The following is a 20,112-nucleotide window of genomic DNA, read 5'->3' on the forward strand; positions in this document are numbered from 1 at the left end:
GAGGAGGGCGGCTGGATGGTCGGGGGTGGGGGGTGGTTGTCTTTCGGCTGTGTTTCTCTCCCCCCTTCTGCCTCCCCCGGCTCCTCGCCTTTCTTCCTTCCCTCCCTGCTCCCCCCTCCCCGGCCCATCTGTTACAGGCTTGCGGAACTGTGGCTGTTTGAAATTAAACGTGATCTTTACTGTACCAGCTGGGGTCTGTAATGTATCTGATAAATGAAGCTCTTCCCGTCGGTTTCAGGTCATGCAAGGAAAAGGGCAAATCTGGGGAGGGAGCTGGGCGGGGTTTCCCTTTGCTTTTCACAGTCAGGCGAGAGGAGTCTGGTTGATGTCTGCAGCAGATAAAGGAGACGAGGATCATCAAAAGACCTCAGAGCCCTTTTATCTTTCTTCTCTTTTTCCCTCTAATTTCATTTGTCGCTGCCGTGTTGTCTGCCTGCTTGTTTCCCCCTTCAGAAGGGGTCGGGAGCACCAGGGCCCTGGCTGAGGTAGTAGTTTGTGCTGTTGGTCGGGTTGTGACATTGCCCGCTGTGGAGATAACTGCGCAAGCTACTGCCTTGCTAGTGCTGGTGATGATCAGCTGCAGATGAAGACAATGACAATGGGAATCCCCTTTGTATTCCCGGGATTGCATGCTGCTGAGGTGGCAACAATTCCTTCTCCTCCTGGTTCTGCAGGAGAAATCTAGCCTTGGCCACCGAGACAAGTAGTGGGGTTCGACCCCATCAGTAGGATACTCCTTTCACAGAGCTGGATGAAAAATCACTAGTTTCATGCTGTTTGGAAGGTACCTGAATTTGGGCTGAAGAGCAAGTGCCTGCATTTCTTCTCGTGCTTAGACCTTATTATTCACCTGGCGTCCTTGAAAGAGGTGGATTTTCTATTCTGTGAAGATGGAGATCAGTGACAGACTTGTATTTTGTGTCTTCTGAATATGCAAAACTTGTATGTGTGATATTATGTGCTTGTGTCTGAATGGTAAAAAATCTTGAGTATTTCTATAACAAAAGCAAAAATATGTAATTACCACTTTATATTGATGAAAGAGTTTTTTTACAGTATAGTTCACCAGTTTTACTGCTTGCTGCTCACAATTTTAGGTGAACTTCTGAGATATCTTTCCTGTATATTTTTATTTATTGTGAAAAGCAAAGTCATTAATTTGGTGTTGTGAATTAATTAAAATTGCTGGTATATTTATAGCAATGGCTAAGGGTATCTTTTTGATACAAATTTTAGTGTGTTGATGGCTTATTATAGTGGCTTAAACTTGTAATATATTAAAACCTTTACAATAAATGTGCATAACTGTCTCATGTTTTAAAAACTAATTTTTCAGTCAAAATTTTTACAAGACCTAACCACAAGTCTGTTAACTTTATAATGAAAACTAAAGATGTAGCTAAACACATGAAATCAAGTTGATGCCTTTAGTAGTGCTTCTGATTCACAGTTCTAATGTATTTATAATATTGAGAAGAAACTTACAGATATTGAACTCAGCCTCTCTTTTTGAATTGTTTGAACTTATTATGTGTTTAGAAAACATGCAAAGGTTGCTCTTGCACCTCTGCTGAATGTAAAATGTCTTGCAGAACACAGAGAAAAAGTTCAATCTGATGATACTTCATTTTCACCCTGTGCACTGCATTATTCTGGTAATTCAACCTTTGTCATGAGCTAAACTTTTCAAAAGCTAGATTATCTCATGCTCACTAATAAAACAACACATTAGGTGTTGTTAATAGTAGCTTTTTTTCTGAAGTAAAATAGCAGTCCTAGCTGTTGACTGTTTCCAGATTTAAAACACCCTTTTTTTTTTTTCCTAACTTAATTGAAGGGTTAAAAAGGATGATGTAGCTGCCTGGTTTTCACATCCTAACAAACAGCACATACTAAGCAGAGCTTGTTTGATCTGGAAGTTGGGATGGTATTTTCACCGTCGACCTTTAGGCATCTTATTTTAACTGGCTAATCCACCAGTCCCTTTCTCTTCAGTGGAGATGGCAGGGAGATATTCCTGATCCAAACCATGCTGGCAAGTGCCTTAGCATTATTTGATCTGAATTAGCCTTTCACAGAGCTTGTCTCTGTATGTTGATTGTAAAGGAGGTGAAGGTGCTTCAGTTAATCTAAGTGCCTGTAGGTGGGTTGTGTGAAATTGTCCTCCCTGTTGCTTTGCCTTATGCTCAGGCAACTTGGGTAGGATGTATTTTGGCTCCTGTTGTATCTTTTTGGGTGTGAGGGAAAGAATCAATGAGAAAAAATATGCTTGACCATGCTGCCATTAAGCACTTAGTTGTTTTATCTCCTGGGTAAGCTATCTCCCTTAAACTTCTCTTGCTACCTCAGCAGTAGTGTTTTACACTGTGAAGCCTTAAGGACAATATTAAGAACCTGTACTAAAATGAGACAGTGCTACTGAAATATTGCATGCAGTGGACTACTGAGATACTGTGTAACACATGAGGGGGTTTGTCCCCATGTCCACATGGGTCTTGGTGGTGTATTACTCTGTAGGTTTTTAGGTAAGTACACGTGAATTGTTTCTTTGAGGAGCCGCAGACAAGATGCTTAGCTTTGCTTTAGGGCTGTCCATACATTTCTTGGTTCAGAACATTACTCAATCTGGTATTCAAAATACAGAAGTTAATCGAGTCAAATTTCATCCTTAGTTTTGCCCTAGTCAGCCCCTGTTTAACTGTCCACCTTCCCTCGTGTACTTGTGTGATGAAGGTTGCAACATCAGGCTTTGAGGCAAAGAGATTAATTCTTTGGTGGAACAGAGAGCCTTACCTTACAGATGTTGAAAAGTCAAGAATCTGAAAATACTGTGAAAACCTCAAATGGAAAGAGTTGCTCATATCTTGTAAATTCAGTCATTCTTTACTGTGATTTGATGAATTAGTTTGGAAAGAAAAATTTCATCATGCCAATTAAAAAGCAGTACTGCTGGCACATTATTGTCTATGGCATCGTGTCTTTCTGAGATTTTTTTTCGCCTTTATTCTTCAGAGTTTTCACTCAGTCAAACTTTTTGTGTGAATTTTTTATAGAAACATTAAAATAGGCACATGGCTGAGTTGATGGAATTTCTCTGCAAAGTTATTTAGTTTATAGTGTCCCTATTGTGTATTGTTTGCTGTGCTGGGTGAGAAAGTACTGCAAGAAATGTTCGTCTGTAGCTTTTCTGAGCACTTCTTTTGACTCATGGAATAATAAAAATGCATTGAGATTCACAGCATAGTCGATTAAGCTTTGGATGCTCTTATTCTTTGGTTTGATGTCTTTTTGCGCTATTGTCTTACCTATTTTGTGAAGAGCAGTCACCAGCTGCTCACCCCTCCAGCTACTGTCTGTCAATGCTGCTTCTAAAGATACTGGCATGCATCAACCTAAAATCTTAGATCCAAGATAGTTGCTTCCCTGCAGGGTGCAGTTGCCCTCTCTGTCACCAAGGAGAGTGCTGTGTTCCCATGCTAGCAAAACTGATATTTGAGAACTTGTCTTCACTGGGGGCTGGCTTGGGCCTTTTACTTTATTAGGTCCTGGACCATGCACATAATTATGAGACTGAGACCTCCTGCTTTACACTGGGCAGCAGCTTGAGACAGTAGGAGGAAATGCTAGTTTCTAGAGAATTACATCTCTAAATACATAAGCACTTACTTAAAATGCTTTTCATTTGATACTTTCCTCATAAGAACGAGTACTAAATTAACATAAGGAAATGTTTAGTAATTACAGATGAAAGTGGACCACATTCTTTATGTTGAAATAGTTTATGTGCATCTTCCACTATCCTGTGCCTAAGTGTTACTCGGTGAAATCAGAGAAATTAGTTCTAGAACATTGCTTCTGGAGGAGGTTTTTGTATCTGTTACATATACACACATACATACACACACATATACATATATATATATACATATATATATATGCATATACACACATATGCCTTTAGAGTTTCTGTAGCAGAAATAGAAGTGTCACTCAAAACAAGTGTAAATGTTTGGGTGTCACATATGCATTGCTTTTCTCTAAAATGTCTTGAATATTAGTCTTCTAATATATTTTTTTGGGTCATAATTTTTACAAATGTATACATTTATTTTTAACAAAGTAGCCAATCTTTTCATCTGAGCAAGTTACGTTTTTTAACTAAGAGTCTTAGCCTCTCAGCTACATTAATGTACAGGATTTGTGAACTTCTGTCCAAAATGGACACGTGTCCTGCCACTGAAGGTATTAGACAGGAGAAATATAACAACAAAGGTTACCTGCACTGGGATCTGCTGGTATCCCTGAAGTGAAAGGCTTGCATTTAATGGAAAGGGGGCAGGAGTTTTTCCTTGGACATGAAAAGTGCTACATCACAATGAAAGATGCCATGTTTGGTCTGGGAAGCAAATCGGAGGACTCAAAGTGGAACTTCTGTTTCTTTTCCTTGTCCAAGACCTTACCAGCAGAAAAGGCTCTCTAACCTGGTCTTACAGTTTCTCTTCCCAAGTTTGGTTATTTTGCTGGTAAAGTCTTGAACAAGGAAAAGAAACCGCTCTTGCCTTATTAGTTTATCTAGGCTGCTTACCTCTGCAACCCAAGCAAAACTGCCTCTATTTTCCCAGGTGATAGCATTTGAAGTTTGCCTGTTTTAGGCTTCTGATGATGTGTTGCAGTGGCTGCAGCAAAGAACTGAGTTGTAGTTGAGATTAACTACATCCAGAACTTAGTGATGCCAATGTGTCAGTACACACATGGAAAAGAAGTCTTGCACATTCTTTTATAAGTGCTGGAAGTCTCTTATTCTAGACCAGCTAAGGAAATAGCATCCATGACACCTAGTTATCAGATCCCTTCCTGGTCCCTATTCACTTTATCCTTATTTTCTACCCTCTCCTCGGTAAGTTGAACAGTAAGTTCAACTCTTTTCAGCTACCTGAAAGAAGGTTGAAAATTATGCACTTCTGACTTCCCTGAAAATAGGTTTAAACGTCTCATTAAATTAGTGTGTGATATAGTCAAATTCCTCCTTTCTCATGAGGAGAACTTGGAGTATGCCTCATCCCATTCTGAAGGATGCTATGCGGTTCATTTTGCCCTTTGCAAGAAGAAAGGATTTTGTCTTAAAATTAACCAGCCTTATCCCACAAAAAATGAGATGAAGGAATTGGTATAAAAATGGTGGCATTGAATGAGATAAGGTCCTATTTATCCTGTCTTCTCTGTGGAGGTTTGTGTGTATTGGAAGAGAAGAGGGGATAGTTTTGCTGTTGGTTAACTCTGAAGTACCACGTTAGGAGGAACTCTCCAAGTGATAGCCCAGTGACCTCGTATTACCTGAGGTGTATGTTCGTAGAAAGAGCATTATTTTGGTGCCAAGCCTTTTGACCAGAAAGGCAAGAGCATCTGTTGTGTGCCACCTGCAAAGAAAAATAGTAGGTGTGAAGGCATGTAAAAAAAATGGCACAGATTTTCAGCTGCTTTGAAATTTACTTTTTTTTTTTTTTTTTTTTTTTTAAGTCTGGTATCTAGTTTATCCGGTAAAAATCAGTATGTTTTGTGTGTGTGGCTTTTGCTGAGGTGTTGTGTTTCAGGCTGAAGCTTAGTTTTCAGTCTAAATAGGGTCTTGTTCACACAGTTTTTGTACCACGCTCTTAAAGGGAAAGTTGGTCCAATTAAGTTTCCAGAATTAAGCTTCTGCAAGATTAAAATAAATCTAAAATTACTAAGTTTTAATTACTAGAAGCTTTGCTCATGAAGATGAATTACATTTCAGTATTTGAAATATGAAGTGGTGCCTTTTTTACTTAGGTAGGTGTAAGTGAAAGCTGTATCAGTCTTGTCCAGAAAAATGATTTTGGGTGTTGTAGGGAGGTTTGGGTTGGGTATTGGGAAAAGGTTTTTCGCCCAGAGAGTGGTTGGGCACTGGAACAGGCTCCCCAGAGAGGTAGGTGGTTGTGGCACCAAGCCTGACAGAGTTTAAGAAGCATTTGGACAAGGCTCTCAGGCACATGGTATGATTCTTGGTGTGTCCTGTGCAGGGCCAGGAGTTGGGCTCAATGATCCTTATAGGCTCCTTCCAACTCAAAATATTCTATGATTCTGTGAGCCTTGCTGCACCCAGTTCTGTCAGCTGGTGGAGTGGACTATTACTTTAGAATGGGTAAATCTGATGTCTGAATCTGCTACTGGGATGATGTTGCAAAAACTTACTACATGATGTTTTCTCTACAGTTCTCAGGCTACGTAGAAAATAAATCACTTCCTTACCTCCACTTACCTACCTGCATACTTCATTAGGAGCCAGTATGTACACAGACAGTGGGCTGTACTACGTGGTATCTGTGCTTCTGAGCTCTTCTTTCACAAGGTGATAATTGTAAGTGTTATCAGGAGTGCATTGTCACAGTCCAGATTTCTTGTGTTGCTCTGTGTCATGTCTATCTGATTTCAGTTGTGCTGAGGTATGGCAACCTAGAGATACAGTCTGGTGATTAAATAGTAATCATTTGAGCTAGGCTCGTTTCTGGTGCCATCAGTGTCATGGTGGCCTTTCCTGCTGTAAAACCTGCATATGGACCTAAGAAATGCTTCTGTCAGCAAGGATGCAGTAGGTTACTTTTGTATAACCTCATGTAGGTTTGGCTAGAACGCTTAGAGGAAGGTGGGTCTGAAGTGTTGTCAAGTGAGAGCTAGCAGTGCTATACACATTAAGTGTTTATAGTTGTGCCAGTCTTCCAGCCAAGATGCCAGTATTCTCCAGGTCCCTCAGGTTTCTTCCCTCTCTTGTGACTGACTTTTCCACTACTCCCCAGCTTCATGAATGTCTTCTTTCCAGCACCTGAATGATTGCTTTCTTATCATGTTACTCCCTGATGTCATACATGATCTGTCATGCATCCTGTACCCAGCTGCTGCCTTTGCTATATTAGTACATGGTTATAGGCTAGAGGAAGGGTGGCAGAAGAAGCAAATGCTTAAGCTTACCAATCCTTTGTGACATTTTTCTGAAAAGTAAAAATGGTCTAATAACACAAGAGCAGGGCTTAAAGAAAGTAGATAGATAGCAGTGATGCTAATCAAAGCACAGAATTATCAGTGCCAAGTCTAGTGGGAGCAGAGGTGCTTAAATATTTATGCAATAAGTTCTCCCCTCCCTTTTCCAGTCTCGCTTTTTCTTCAGTACTACCTATGGCCCTGCTGTTGTAGCAGCATGATGGTCAAGCACTTAGGATATCTCGTGGCTCCTGACAGCCTCCAGCAGCCACCGCATGAGCTGCAGCTAGCTGAAGCTGAATCTGGAGGTGGTGTGTGAGCAGTTCAGGTGCCATTAGGACCTTTGCTGTGAGAAAGCCTTAATGCAGGTGGCTCAGCTGGTCACGATGATCATGTGTAATGCTGCCCAGATGGCTGTGGTCAGCTCATGCCAAGGATGGACTTGGCATTTGCCCAGAAAATCCTTTATGGTAATTCTGAGGTCTTTGTGGTACCCCCCACAGCCTCCTATTGACTGGAGTGGCAGGAGGGGTTGGAGGCAGCTGTGGAGCAGCACAACCCATCATCAACAACCAACAGAGACTGAAGCACTGGAACTGAGCTGTGCATGGAGCTGCTTCCCAAGGCCTGTCTACTCTGGCACTCTTAGTCTGGCAGAGCTTACTCAAGGCTAAAATTTGCAGTTCTGTATATGGATGCCAGTATTGTTCATTCCAGTTATCAATGCTCAGGAAGGCAAAATACCATCCATTATGACAGCTGCAGATGACAGAGTGATTGATGGGACAGTACACATGGAACATTTACTGTTGCAAAGCAATCCAAATTGTTTCTTTAGTCACAGTCCAACATATTTAACACTGTCAACCATGAAGAACCATATACACTAGCAAAAAAAGTAGGCTACATCTGCAGGATGTGTTGTATAGAGACCTAAAAGTAGTTTAAGTTAACAGATGGCAACTCTCAGTCTGTTATATAAAATTATTTGTAAACGTCAGGAAAAAGATAAAAATAGAATTAATTCAGTCAAAAATTCCTGCAGGTTTTAAAGAACATATTGAGATTATATCTGATGGATAACAGGAGTGTTTAACAGGAAAATTATTGCAGTGGACCCAATATTTTGAAATTAGGCCTAAATGGTAGAAGAGAAGGGCTTCCCCTCTCTTCATCTCCTTTGGAATTTGTTGATTGGTTAAAAAGATGTGCAGCTTTTACCTTCAAAGTCAACACTAGTGTAGGTCACCGCACTTCAGGGTTCAGTCATGATGTTTGAAATCCCAAAGTTCTCAGAGAAAGCCAAGGTAGCAAGGACTGAGGTGATTTTACCATCTTCACTGACTGAGCTAGTCCCAGCTATTATTCAAAATACCAAAGACTGCACTCTTTTTGCCCCTTTGTGCTTTTGTTTCTCCCTCTTTCTATTTTTTCCTTTATGGTAATCAAGTTTCATGTAATTAGCCAAAAACTTGCCTTCTGCAACGTTGTGACCAGGTACAAAGCAGTATCTGATACAATAGTTTTGGTAGAGCTTTAAGTGACTGAAAGACAACACCTTTTCATTAATAGTGACTGGTATGGGAGAATTTTTAAGACTAAATGGCACCTTCTTGTTTAATATTCAGGCTTTTTTCCTCCCTCTCTCTCTTGCTGTGTTTATACATCCCTTTTGGCTTCACACTGTGAATCTCTAAGCTATTTCAATTTGGTTTCCCATCCCTAAAAATACTATGAACACTATTACCAACATTTTGGTTTGTCAAGACTGTGAAAACAGGAGTGTTATTTCTGTTCTATATTTTGTATATCTAACATAATGGGAAAGGGATACAACTGAAGATTTAGGTTACCCTTCAAATACTTTAACTGGGTAGGACTAGTACTGCCTCCCCCACATTCTTTATAAAGTGTTTGCGTATTTCTGGTATGGTAGTCTGCAATGGAAGTAAGCAGGATGAAAGTGCTGAGTGCATAACTCTGACATTTCATACAGTGCAAGGCAACATCATGTTAACTTCTTTCCACTGATTTTGGCACTATACAAGGACCAAGGTAGTCACCACCAGGACAGTATCTCATTAAGCAAAGATTTAGGAAAGGGGCTGACATAGTCCTCTTGAAGTGGACTTACGTAACACAGTGTCATTGTACAGAAAGAAAGCTGTTAAGCTGAACTAAGTGATCTTCCTGGTATGCAACACTTGATTATTGTATATTGATAAATTTACCATCTTAATTCAGAAAGAAAGTGGGTCTCTTGGAGAGAATTCAAAAAATAAAGTGTTTGGGGAAAACTGTCAAGATATATGCAATGTATGTAGTCAGCAGATCAAAGAACAGGATGGAAGGTAATTTAGCACTTACCTATATGAAAGACTGGGCAGCTTTTCATAATATATAGAGTCACAGGAGATGCAGCTGTATCTTATGCCATTACTTTCTATAGTTTGAGTTGCAGGAATGATTAAACCTTTGAACAATTGACTGGGAAAAGTGGTGGAATTGAAGCATGCTATAGCTTTTAACAACTGTGTCTTTAAACAACACACACTGACCCATGTTTGATGTTTGACAATTGAAAAAGTTACATGGCTGTTGTATGGAGCTAGTGACAACAGTGGTACTGCTAGATCAAAACATTACCTGGGACTGTCTGGAGCATCAGACTCCATGACTACTTAATGGATAAGCTTCTGCAATGATTTCAAAGTCTGGTCTTCACAACAGTCAGCTTCCGGCAGTCTGGGCCCTGGACTTCTCCTTTTTAGGAGATGGTAATCCTGCCATCCTTACTGTACCTAAAGTCCTCAGCTCCATTGAGTGCAAGAGAGACAATGACTATGGTAATGGTTCTCTTCTTCCTGTAGTATAAAATTCTTCAGAATGCCTGTGGCTACTAATGGAATATTCAGAGTCAGTTATTTCCTTCCTCTTTTCTTCCTGGGGGGTTTGGGGGGTTGGAGGTTATATTCTGGAGTGTGAATAGACTCAGAAAGTGTTATGCTGTCACCTGGAAGGAAAAGGACTAATCAGAAAATCTCCACAAGTCACAGTCTGCATTACTGATTGGACTGTAGGAGGAAACTTTTTGTTGTTTCTGTTAGTTTGGTTGGTTGGTTTTGTTGTTATTTGGGGTTTTTTGGTTGTTTGTTTTTTTGGGGGAGGGGTGTTTAGCAATCAGTGGCAAATACCTAGTAAATACTTGCCGGTGTTACCATTTTAAAATGCTGTGTATAAATGGAGAATTTCTATGCTATGAGATAAAGCTTGTCAGAGGGACTGCATTGGCAAGCAGGTTACAATCATTTTAGTGTCTTGGCGTGGCTGTAACAGAATACTTCCCTTGCTTTCACTGAAGCTTCTCTTCCTTTGCTGTCATCATTGGCTCTGGTTCTGAATAGCACATTGCTTCTCTTGGGGTGCTTATTCAAATACAGCTGCAACCTCCCCCCCTCAAACAAACTCAAGTTCTCTGCTTTAGGAATGTTAGTCTTCTCAAACACTTCCCTTTTCTTTGTTCTCATCTTAATTCAAGCAGGTTTGTTTTTCGTATTATTAAATATGGATCTTCACTCAGCAGTGGATCTTAACTTAGGTCTTTTTTGGCTATAGAAGGCAACTGGGGAATTGATGGATGCACTGCTGGTATGGTCAGTATTTCTTTGAAGCAATACAGGTCCTGTGTTCTATTTATGGCAGCATCTGAGCAGCTGTTGCAGCAAGAAATTATCACTTAATGTGGCCTATTAGATCAATCTACATTGTGGTCTGCTTTTCAATAAAAAAAAATCAGAGAAGCTGAGAAAAAAACCTAATTTCCTTAAATTCCTCCTTCTTTTCTACAGGAATGATACATTTAAGTGTGTTTGTGCCAACAGATTTTTTCTCTTCAGCTAGTGCTGAGAAATTGCTCTTCCTCTCCAAGGACACTCCCCTGTGTTCTGCTACAGGATAACCAGCTAAACCTAATCTCAGCCTTTTTCAACACTTGAAAGGAGCTGTTTACAGATTTTTCCAGGAAACACCGACTGAGATTTTTTTCAGCTGCCTGAAGTGAACTTGGGGAAGCAGTGAGAGAGCAGGGACTCAAACACAGTTGTACAGAGATGGGTCTGGTGGTTTGGAAGTGATCTGAAGCTATGCCAAAAATTACTTACCTTTTCTGTGAAACCAGGATGTACTCATATGAGGAGTCTGCAGCCATCTGCCCTGGTGTTGTCACTTAAACCACAGACTGGCACATTTGCTGCATTGTTAGGTGGTATTCTGAAACCTGATATTGAACCTGACCTAGAACATGATTTTCTGTTTGTAGTTCAGGTGTGTTGCTGTGTAATACAACTTGTTCAGCTGCCTTTGTATTTCTAGTAAGAGCCTGCAAAGCTCGCCTTGTCTTAAAAGCTGCAGGAAAAAGGTGAAGGAGCAAACAATCATCTCTATCTCACTGTCATGCTGAGGTTATCAGAAATGCCTGTTCATGGTATCTACAAAAGAAAAGAAGGAACTGCTTGAAAAGCAACACATGTATTTATATTTTCTCCCACTCTCGCCTCCCTTTTTTTTATCTACTCTAACCTGAATTTGGTAAACTGCAGGATGAGATGAATTACTGTATTTATGTCAATATTTGCAAATGATGGAAAGAAATTTGTGACTGCTGCTTCAAGTAAGATTATGCTATTTTGTATCAAGAAGTATGTAAATAAGCAGGTCCTTAAGAGCTGCACAAATTTAAGATGAAAATATGATCATTTTCTCCAGCAATAATTCCACTTCTTTATTGAGTTTCCATTTTGGCTGTTTTTTCTTTTTTGCATTTAAAAATAAGCTTCCATTCTCCCTCAAGTGATTTAGCAGTTTGAAAAAAGGACAGACCTTTACATACATGTGGAAAATAATTTTCTTAAAATGAATGCATCTATTCAGGCACTTTTTCACACCTTTGCCTGACAGACCTTATTTTCCTTTTTTTTTTTTTTAATTATTTTGACCATTCCCACGTGACCATTTTCATTAGCTTTTCCCAAAAGTACACTGTACTAGAGGGAATCCTAGGCCTGTGACTGAAATCAAACCAATTTCAAACATAAACTAATGACCTCATTTGTCTTGCATAAAATTTATGGGGTTTATTTTTGTTGGAACAGTATAACCTTACCATGTAATGAACATAAAATATATCTGCTGATTCAATGTTCTTATAATTTAACCCCTTCCTCCTTTTCTGAATTTGGTTATTTCTTCCTGTCAGAAGACTTCACATCCTCATGATGTTTTGTTTATTTACAGTGACTTCTTTTGTTAAGATGAGCCCAGGCAGTGCTACAGGCTGGGGGCAGAGCAGCTGGAAAGCTGCTCAGTGGAAAAGCACCTGGGGGTGCTGATAACAGCACCTGAGCATGAAGCAGAGTGTGCCCAGGTGGCCAAGGAGGCCGATGGCATTTGGACTTGTGTCAGCAGTGGTGTGGCCAGCAGGAGTGGGGCAGTGATTGTCCCTCTGTGCTCGGCACTGCTGAGGCTGCTCCTCAAATCCTGTGTCCAGCTCTGGGCCCCTCACTATAGGAAGGACATTGAGGGGCTGGAGCACAAGTCCTGTGAGGAGCAGCTGAGGGAGCTCAGCTGGTTTAGCCTGGAGAAAAGGAAGCTCAGGGGTGACCTTATCACTCTCAACAACTGCCTGACAGGAGCCAGGTGGGAGTCAGCCTCTTCTCCCAGGCAACAAGTGACAGGACAAAAGGACAGAGCCTCAAGCTGTACTGGGAGATGTTCAGGCTGGACTTTGGGAAGAATTTCTTCATGGCAAGGGTTGTTAAGCATTGGAACAGACTTCCCAGGGAAGTGACTGAGTCACCATACCTAGAAGTGTTCAAGAAATGACTGGACATGGAACTTAGTGCTATGGTTTAGTTGACTGGGAGGTGATCTGTCAAAGGTTGGACTTGATGTTATAGGTCTCTTCCAACCTAGATAATTCTGTGGTTTTTTTATCAACATGGTATTTTGAGTCTATAGTGACTGGACTTTTACTCTTTTATGTTTCAAATAATGCTGGTAAAATCTCATTTTCCTTACACCAACCCCCAACTGTAAATGACTACATAGAGAAGTGTGTTGTAGGAATAGGTTCTAATGGAACACATTTCTAAATCTTCTTCCAGTTTATATTAATAGCAGTATTTTCTTGTCTCTATTAGTTTTGCCCCTTCAAAGAAAGCAAATTTAGTTAGTTGCACATAAGTTCTGATGACCAAGTTGATTACTACTTAATTATTGTCCTACTGGTGCTTGAAACTCTGGCAGTAAGCTTAGTATTTCATAAGAAATGCTGAACTGTAAACACTTAAACATGCATTTTGAAACTGTTTATGTACTTGCCCTTTCTCAAAGCTCTCTGACCTTACCTAATCTGATTATGTAGAAAAGATGGTGGGTAATTGCAGTTAAATATTGTTATTTTCTTTACTTGTCTGTGGTGGGTAAACCTTAGCTGGATACCAGGTGCCCACCGAGTCACTCTATTACTCCCCCTTCTACCTGGACAGGGGAAAGAATAAGATGGAAAACAATTTGCAGGATGACAGTCTAATAAAGCAAAAGCTTGTGTGTACACAAGCAAAGAGAAAAAAAAGGATTTTTGTTCTCTCTTTCCCATCAGCACGCAATGTTTGGCCCTTCCCAGGAACCAGAGCTTCAGCACACGTAGTGGTTGCCTCACAAGGTAAACATTGTGAATAACAAATGCCCCACTTCATGCTCGTTTTCTTAGTTTTTATAACTGAGCTGACATAGGATATGAAGTAGCTCTTTGGTCAATTTGAGTTAGGGGGGCTTAGTTGTGTCCCTTCCCAAGACATCATGTAACTGGTACTCCCTTCTGAAGAAAAATGGGTAGGCTGTCATGATAATGGACCTGGAAGCATGTTTTCTAAGATAAAAAGTAAAGATTTGGATCTGAAACTTACAAAGATCCAAATGAACAGAAGTGTACAGATTTCCTAGAAATTTCCAGTGGAGTTTTCCCATTTCCTGAAGAAGGAAAGGTAAAAGTGTGATGATCAACAGATGACTCAAGACTTGGTGCTGAGATCAGTGGATTACTGAGAACAGTACAGTAAAACAGTATTTCATAATGGATATATTAATATTATGGATACTTTTTGAGATTCAGTTTAGACCCATGCAGTGGGAAATTAAGTTGAGATAGAGCTACATTAATGTACAAACTGTGACTACATGAACACATGGATGGGGATGGGCTATGAAGGCTCATCACAGAGTATGGTATGGAGAAAGACAGAGCAACAATCATCCCAGGCAGACTGCTGGGACAAAAAACCCACACTAGTTTTAAGAAATCATTTTGTGAACTCATGAGAAGGCTTATGTGAGACAGTTGTAAAACTACCGAGGAATAAAATCTGGTTTCCAAGAGTCCCTTCCTATTGTATGGTCTTAAATGTTTATTAAGAAGGTCTCTCACTGCTTCTCTTGATCCTGTTTTATGACAGTTTCTTTTTGTTAATTGCCGTTTTGTAGTGTCATGTCATTGTTACACACTTAACATTGCAGCTGGGTAGTTTTTAAGCGTATGAGCCTTCCCCATGTTTCTTGAAATAGAAGGGTAAAATAAATCCATAGCCACATGCTTATTTATTGTTCTTTCTTACTTAAAAGCTTGTTCTGCTTTATAACGTAATTTCACTTGCCTTTTTTTACCAATTACTTTGCTATGACTGAACACTTTTAACCTGACTTTTTAAGAAAACAAGGTTTATGTGATTGTGCTAATATCTGTTGATATTTCCTTATGAACCTTGAATTTATTAGCCTACTTCATCCAGATTTGACTGGCAGGAGGAAAAATTAGAAATGTTAAGTTTCTGAAAAAATGATGCCTTTATCTAAACAGCTCTGTGAAGAAGAGAGCCTGCTAGTGGAGGCTGTAAGAGCTCAGTCTCATCAGTTACATTAAAATCCACATGAGAAATCATCCTATAGGCCCAACTCCAGAGTAAATGGCAGTGTAAGAAAAACACAGGAAACTGTAGAATTTTGCCAAACTAATGGCATACATACGTGAATCATTCATGGTCTCAGTTTTAAAGGACTACTGATCATCCCCAGCTAAGTATCTACAGAAAGTGTGCTAAAAACTAGCATAGGCTTTCTCAGCAGTAGTGCATGATCAACATATATTTAAACAATGTCTTTTAAAAATAAAAATTCTGCTGTTAGGAGAAACGAGAATGTATTGAGAACAAGATTGTTTCGTGGTGGTTCTTTTATGAAGTGCAATTTTTAAGAACATAGGGTAATAACTTTGAAGTTATGACTGTGCATTTTGTTCTTCAGAGTAGTTTCTGGAAAGCCTGCTTTTCTACCTGTACCCATCAGTGCAGATGACAGAAGATGATGCAACACCAGCCACAAGAAATGACAATGAATGCAATGATGGTAGCAATAGTAACAGTACAGATGAAACATGCTTCCACTAAAGGCTGAAATTTAAGTAAAATAACTTTTTTACCACTGATAATAATGAGCAATTTAGTTCCTTTCCATAGGAAGGCAGTTGAAAGCAGGAAATACAGTATTCAGCATTTTTCTGTTACACAAATACATTCCATTTCCTTCTTCTCATCTACAAGACTGTTTTTATGCATAACTCTCACATATATTCTGTACAACTTTTACACCTGTCAGTAATAGCTTTGAATATGAGGTGGAGTCAGCACCTTTAACATACAGATAAGCAAGGCTGATCGTACATCTTTGATCTCAAAACCCTCACTTTGCTAATCCCCAGCCAGTTGGGTACTGCAGCATCATGCATTTGCACACAAGCAACTGATGATCTATATTTTTATATACATGCACAAACAGCTATAAATCTCACTAAAATGTTTGAGGGATCAATGGTACCCATAAAATCAATTCTTTACTTGTAGGTACTTGCAAGAGACTCGCAACACCAGTTTTTGTTGGTTTTGTATGCAACTATACAAGAGTGGCTTTAATCATAGCCCTGGGCAGTCAGTGATTTCCTTCTAGTGTTTTCCAAGAGAAGTCTGCTTCTGGTCTTTGTTGTTGGGACCATAAGGAGGAGTGGGAGTGGGTTGATCCAGAGCTGGGGAGGTCAAGAAGCATCAAAGGAAGGGAATGTCTCTTTCAGTGTCTTAATGGTAAACACATGGCCACTAGAGCACATTTGCAGATCGCTCTTGCAGTAATTAAAGACACCTTTTCACGAAAATGGTTCTTAAAAGTTCAAAGAAATGAAGGAGGACAATGTGTAAAAGAGCACCTTGTAGGGCTCATCAGTTATTAGCATTTTTTTTCAAAGGTTCTGTTGTCCTCTCACATTGTCTGTCTCTTGTTAAGCAGGAATATTTTTATGAACACGGTAAATGAGGGTTTTTTTATTAACCAACAAAAAACAACAACCCAAGTGAATCTGTATATTCTAGATTCTACTCCTGTACTGCTGGTGCTTCAGCAGTAAACAAGTCACATAATAGTTCAAACCCTGAAATGCCAATTAAGTCTTCCTTAAGAGTGTTAAACAAGAGAAGTCTGCGATGAACAGTACTCCAGGATGTCATGTGGACTATAGCCCCTCAAAGAGAATGTCTTTTAGGTTCTTTTGTGATGAAAAATAATTGTGCTTTTAAACTAACCTGTAACATTCATTTACATCTATGTGTGCCATCGTGTCAAGGGTTAGAATAAGTCTGTGGTAAATTAAGGGATAGGGGAAAAAAAGACAAACCATTTGCTAAGAGGCAGTCATTTCTTCCAAAGTGTTTGTGATGTCTGTGCTGTTGAGGGTGGTTATTTGTAATTTTCCAGAAGCAAATTTGAACCTATCCATTTGAGTGGGAAGAAATACATAGCATTATTTAGGGATGAACAAAGATGCAGGTCCGTACTCTGAAGGTTTCTTTTATTTTTTAGGAGACTTCTGTCACTGGTAAAAAAAAGTGTGAGGAAACATTTTAGTGTGATACTCATTGATTAATTATGTTTTCACTGTAGATTTGAATTTAGGCAAAGTAATACTGCACATAATTTATAAAATTCTCCTTAAGTCTCTATAGGGTACTATAGGGAACAACACAAGATTGATGGCAACACAGGAAGATGGGAAGAAGGTGCTCAGGCTAACATAAAACTTTCTGTATTCTTCAGGCCTCCACACAGTCTTCAGCTTTATTTTATTTGTATGGGATTTGAGGGTTGATTTTATGGGTACCATTGATCCCTCAAACCTTTTAGTAAGATTTATAGCTGTTTGTGCATGTATTCTTCAATCTCTTGACAATGTGTGAGATTTTTGTGGCAGCTTTACATACATCATAATTTATTTTATTGTCCTAGTCTTTCCACATCTTAAAATTGCTGTTATTATTGCATATTTTGAAGGGCTGAAATATTGTTTTCTGGTTTTTCCCCTGTTCTGTGGAGATTAAGTGGACTATCTTGGTTTCAGGTCAGATAGCATGTCACTGGGACAGCAAAATGACTGTAAGCATTCATCCCCCATGGATTAAATCCCAACCTGCAGCATTTTTGTCTCTCACCTTGAGAAAGCCACTACCGAGATCTTTGTAGATGTGCTTTAAAGCTGGGCATAATCCAGTGGTGGATGAAATGCGGAGCTGTACAAATCAGTGACATTTAACCCCACCACACGTCAGTCCAGGTGGTAAGAGAAATTTGTAAGGACTGTTTCCAGCCCATTTTCCTGGTTAGCACTCCTAATCACACACCTCCTGGGTGATTGCTGTGCAGGTGTACACACTTGTGCAAACACACTTTATTCTGTATTCAAATTTTCTTGTTCAAGTAAACTTTTAAAGCACCTGAATTTCATTTCATTTTCACGCTTCCCTTAAAAACAGTTGTTATTTCTGGAGAGAGAGTAGTCACCTTTCCCTTTGCCTTTCATCCTTTCTCTTCTTATTTGTACGAAGAAATTCTATCACTCAGTTGTGACATTTCACTACTGGACACTACACCCATTTTAACTGAAAGCATATTCTTCTGAAATAAAACCTAGATATATTTACTTGTCAGCAGATACAGTCTATAACTCCATAAAAAGGACTGAATGATAAAAATAGTAAAAGATATGAAGCGTTTAGGTGTTTCTGAAATCTACCCTTAAAAAGAGCAAGAGCCAGCAATCCCTTGTGCCAAGCTCTTTTATCTCTTGCAAAGCTATTTCTTATTTACTGTTATGCTTAACAATTCCATTTCACAGTGTGCTTTAGCTTCCCAACAAGAGAAAAAACAAAAATTACTTCAGAAAAAACAACTTGCAAATCCAAGACCAGGCGTCTGTTTCTGCACAGTTCTAAATGAAGCCTTACCATTTCTTAACTAATGAGAATCTTTTCCATGTGGAATAAATCCTTAGTTCTTAGCAGCATTAGTAATGCTTAAAAAAAAAAAAAAGTATTTAAAATGGTTCAGTTGCCAACTGCCTTTGACTGTCTCAATAAGACATTGAAAGAGACCTTCTGCTCTAAATTAATAAGGCCAATCACAGCCACACAAAGCCCAGAATGACCGATCATTCTTCTGGTGTCCTCGCTATCTTTACTGAGGTCAGATAAATCACTTTCGAGCTGTTAAATCAATGATCATAAATTAGAGCCCTGTTTTTACAGCACCTTGTGGGAAATTCTCATGGTTAAATTAATCTAACAGCTGCAGCAATGAGCACCTCCCACAAGATCATGTCAAAAGTTCTCCCCCCATACACCACCTTTTTTAAAAAAGGGGAAAAAGGACTGAATTATTTGTTTTTACCTAGCACACAAAATGGAATCCCTCCGTCTATCCCTGCTAATTCGTGTTTCAATTGTACCCAGCTGTTTAAATTGCACTGTGCAGAGATTGCCTTGATCCCCAGGTGCTGGTACTCCATCTGTGCTGCTCTGAGAGACTATTTACAGCCGAGGTTAGGCCAGTGATTGCTGGGATGGAAAACTCATTTCTCAGCCTGGCTTTTATTTACACTCTTATTAAAGATCCTTTCACTCATGTTGGAATGGCAGCTAGTGGCTGCAGTAAGCGCTTGGCATTGAGCCAAGGAGCGAAATTACCATGTCGATGAAAGATAGCCTGCTTCCATTTTAACCTTTCGCTGTTCCCCCCTTTCCATCTATATTTGCATGAAGAAGGATGATTATTGAAAGAGATAGGGGGACAAAGGGATGAGAGAATCCTTGTCAACTAAGCTTTTCAAGGGATAAACCAATGATTTGTGACCAATTTTGAAAAATCTTTACTGCCTTATTAATTTCCTACTCCTTTCCCTTAATTGTTATTAGAGTTTATTTTCACGTGAAGCAACAGAGTTGCTCGTGCTCTGCTCGCATCCTTCCCCCACTGATACCCCTGTGAACATGACCCTGGGTATGTCTGCAGTGTTGAGGTTTCTACTTCATCCCCAATGCAGGTCACACAGAGCCACAGCAACACCCTCAAAGCATTTTTCTCCTACAAATATGCCTCTTGGAAATGAATCACCTCCTTGGGAGCAAGCAGCTCGTTGCACACAGCACGTTATGTTACTGGGGAGGGCAAGGGGAGAGTGTCTGGGGGAGGCTGGTGGGCAGTCATCACACTGTGGCCCTAGATGCATTTAAAAAACCAATAACTATTTCTCCAGAAACCTCAGCATATCTGTTTTTAAGAGCAACACCAGATTGGTGAAAAGCAACACAATCCACCTCAGCTGTTGCAAGACAACAACCAACATTATTAAGTGCCAACTATAGCCCAGTACAACAAGGAGGAGACCCCCAAAACCTCAAGTCTCTCTGCCAAGCTCTATTTGTGAGGCAGCCCGTGACCTGAAGTGCAGCAGCTGTGCTGGTTCTTGACTGCAGGCAAAAACATGCTTTTCTCTCTTTGCCTGTTTCCAGAGCAGAAAGAGATGAGTTGTTCTGTTTTCCATTTTCCTGAGTGCAGGAGCAGTGACTCTACTGAGGGGTTTACAGGGGTGTTCATGCTCTTGAGCCTTGTTTTGGGTGTGTGCAAATAGAAGCATTCATCTCCTAGGAGGAAAGGAAAAGGGAAAAGGGAAAGGAAATGGAAAGGGAAAGG

At 39.8% G+C, this 20,112-nt stretch overlaps 1 protein-coding gene across 5 annotated transcripts in view; it reads left to right on the forward strand.

Moving 5' to 3' along the window:
• The window catches only part of MON2 (MON2 homolog, regulator of endosome-to-Golgi trafficking), a 105,248-nt gene that overhangs the window by 75,760 nt on the left and 9,376 nt on the right, over positions 1-20,112 (forward strand). For 4 of the 5 annotated variants that reach the window (XM_015627278.3, XM_015627280.3, XM_015627279.3 and 1 more), the window contains one exon: positions 13,652-13,714. The exons of the other annotated variant lie outside the window; for it this stretch is intronic. In XM_015627278.3, the coding sequence (XP_015482764.1) occupies positions 13,652-13,699 (48 nt within the window). In that variant the 3' untranslated portion in view covers positions 13,700-13,714. Of the gene's footprint in view, positions 1-13,651; positions 13,715-20,112 lie in introns of those variants that run through there. 5 annotated transcript variants of the gene reach the window in all.

This window comes from Parus major, chromosome 1A (genome assembly GCF_001522545.3).
Source record: "Parus major isolate Abel chromosome 1A, Parus_major1.1, whole genome shotgun sequence".
NCBI lineage: Eukaryota > Metazoa > Chordata > Aves > Passeriformes > Paridae > Parus > Parus major.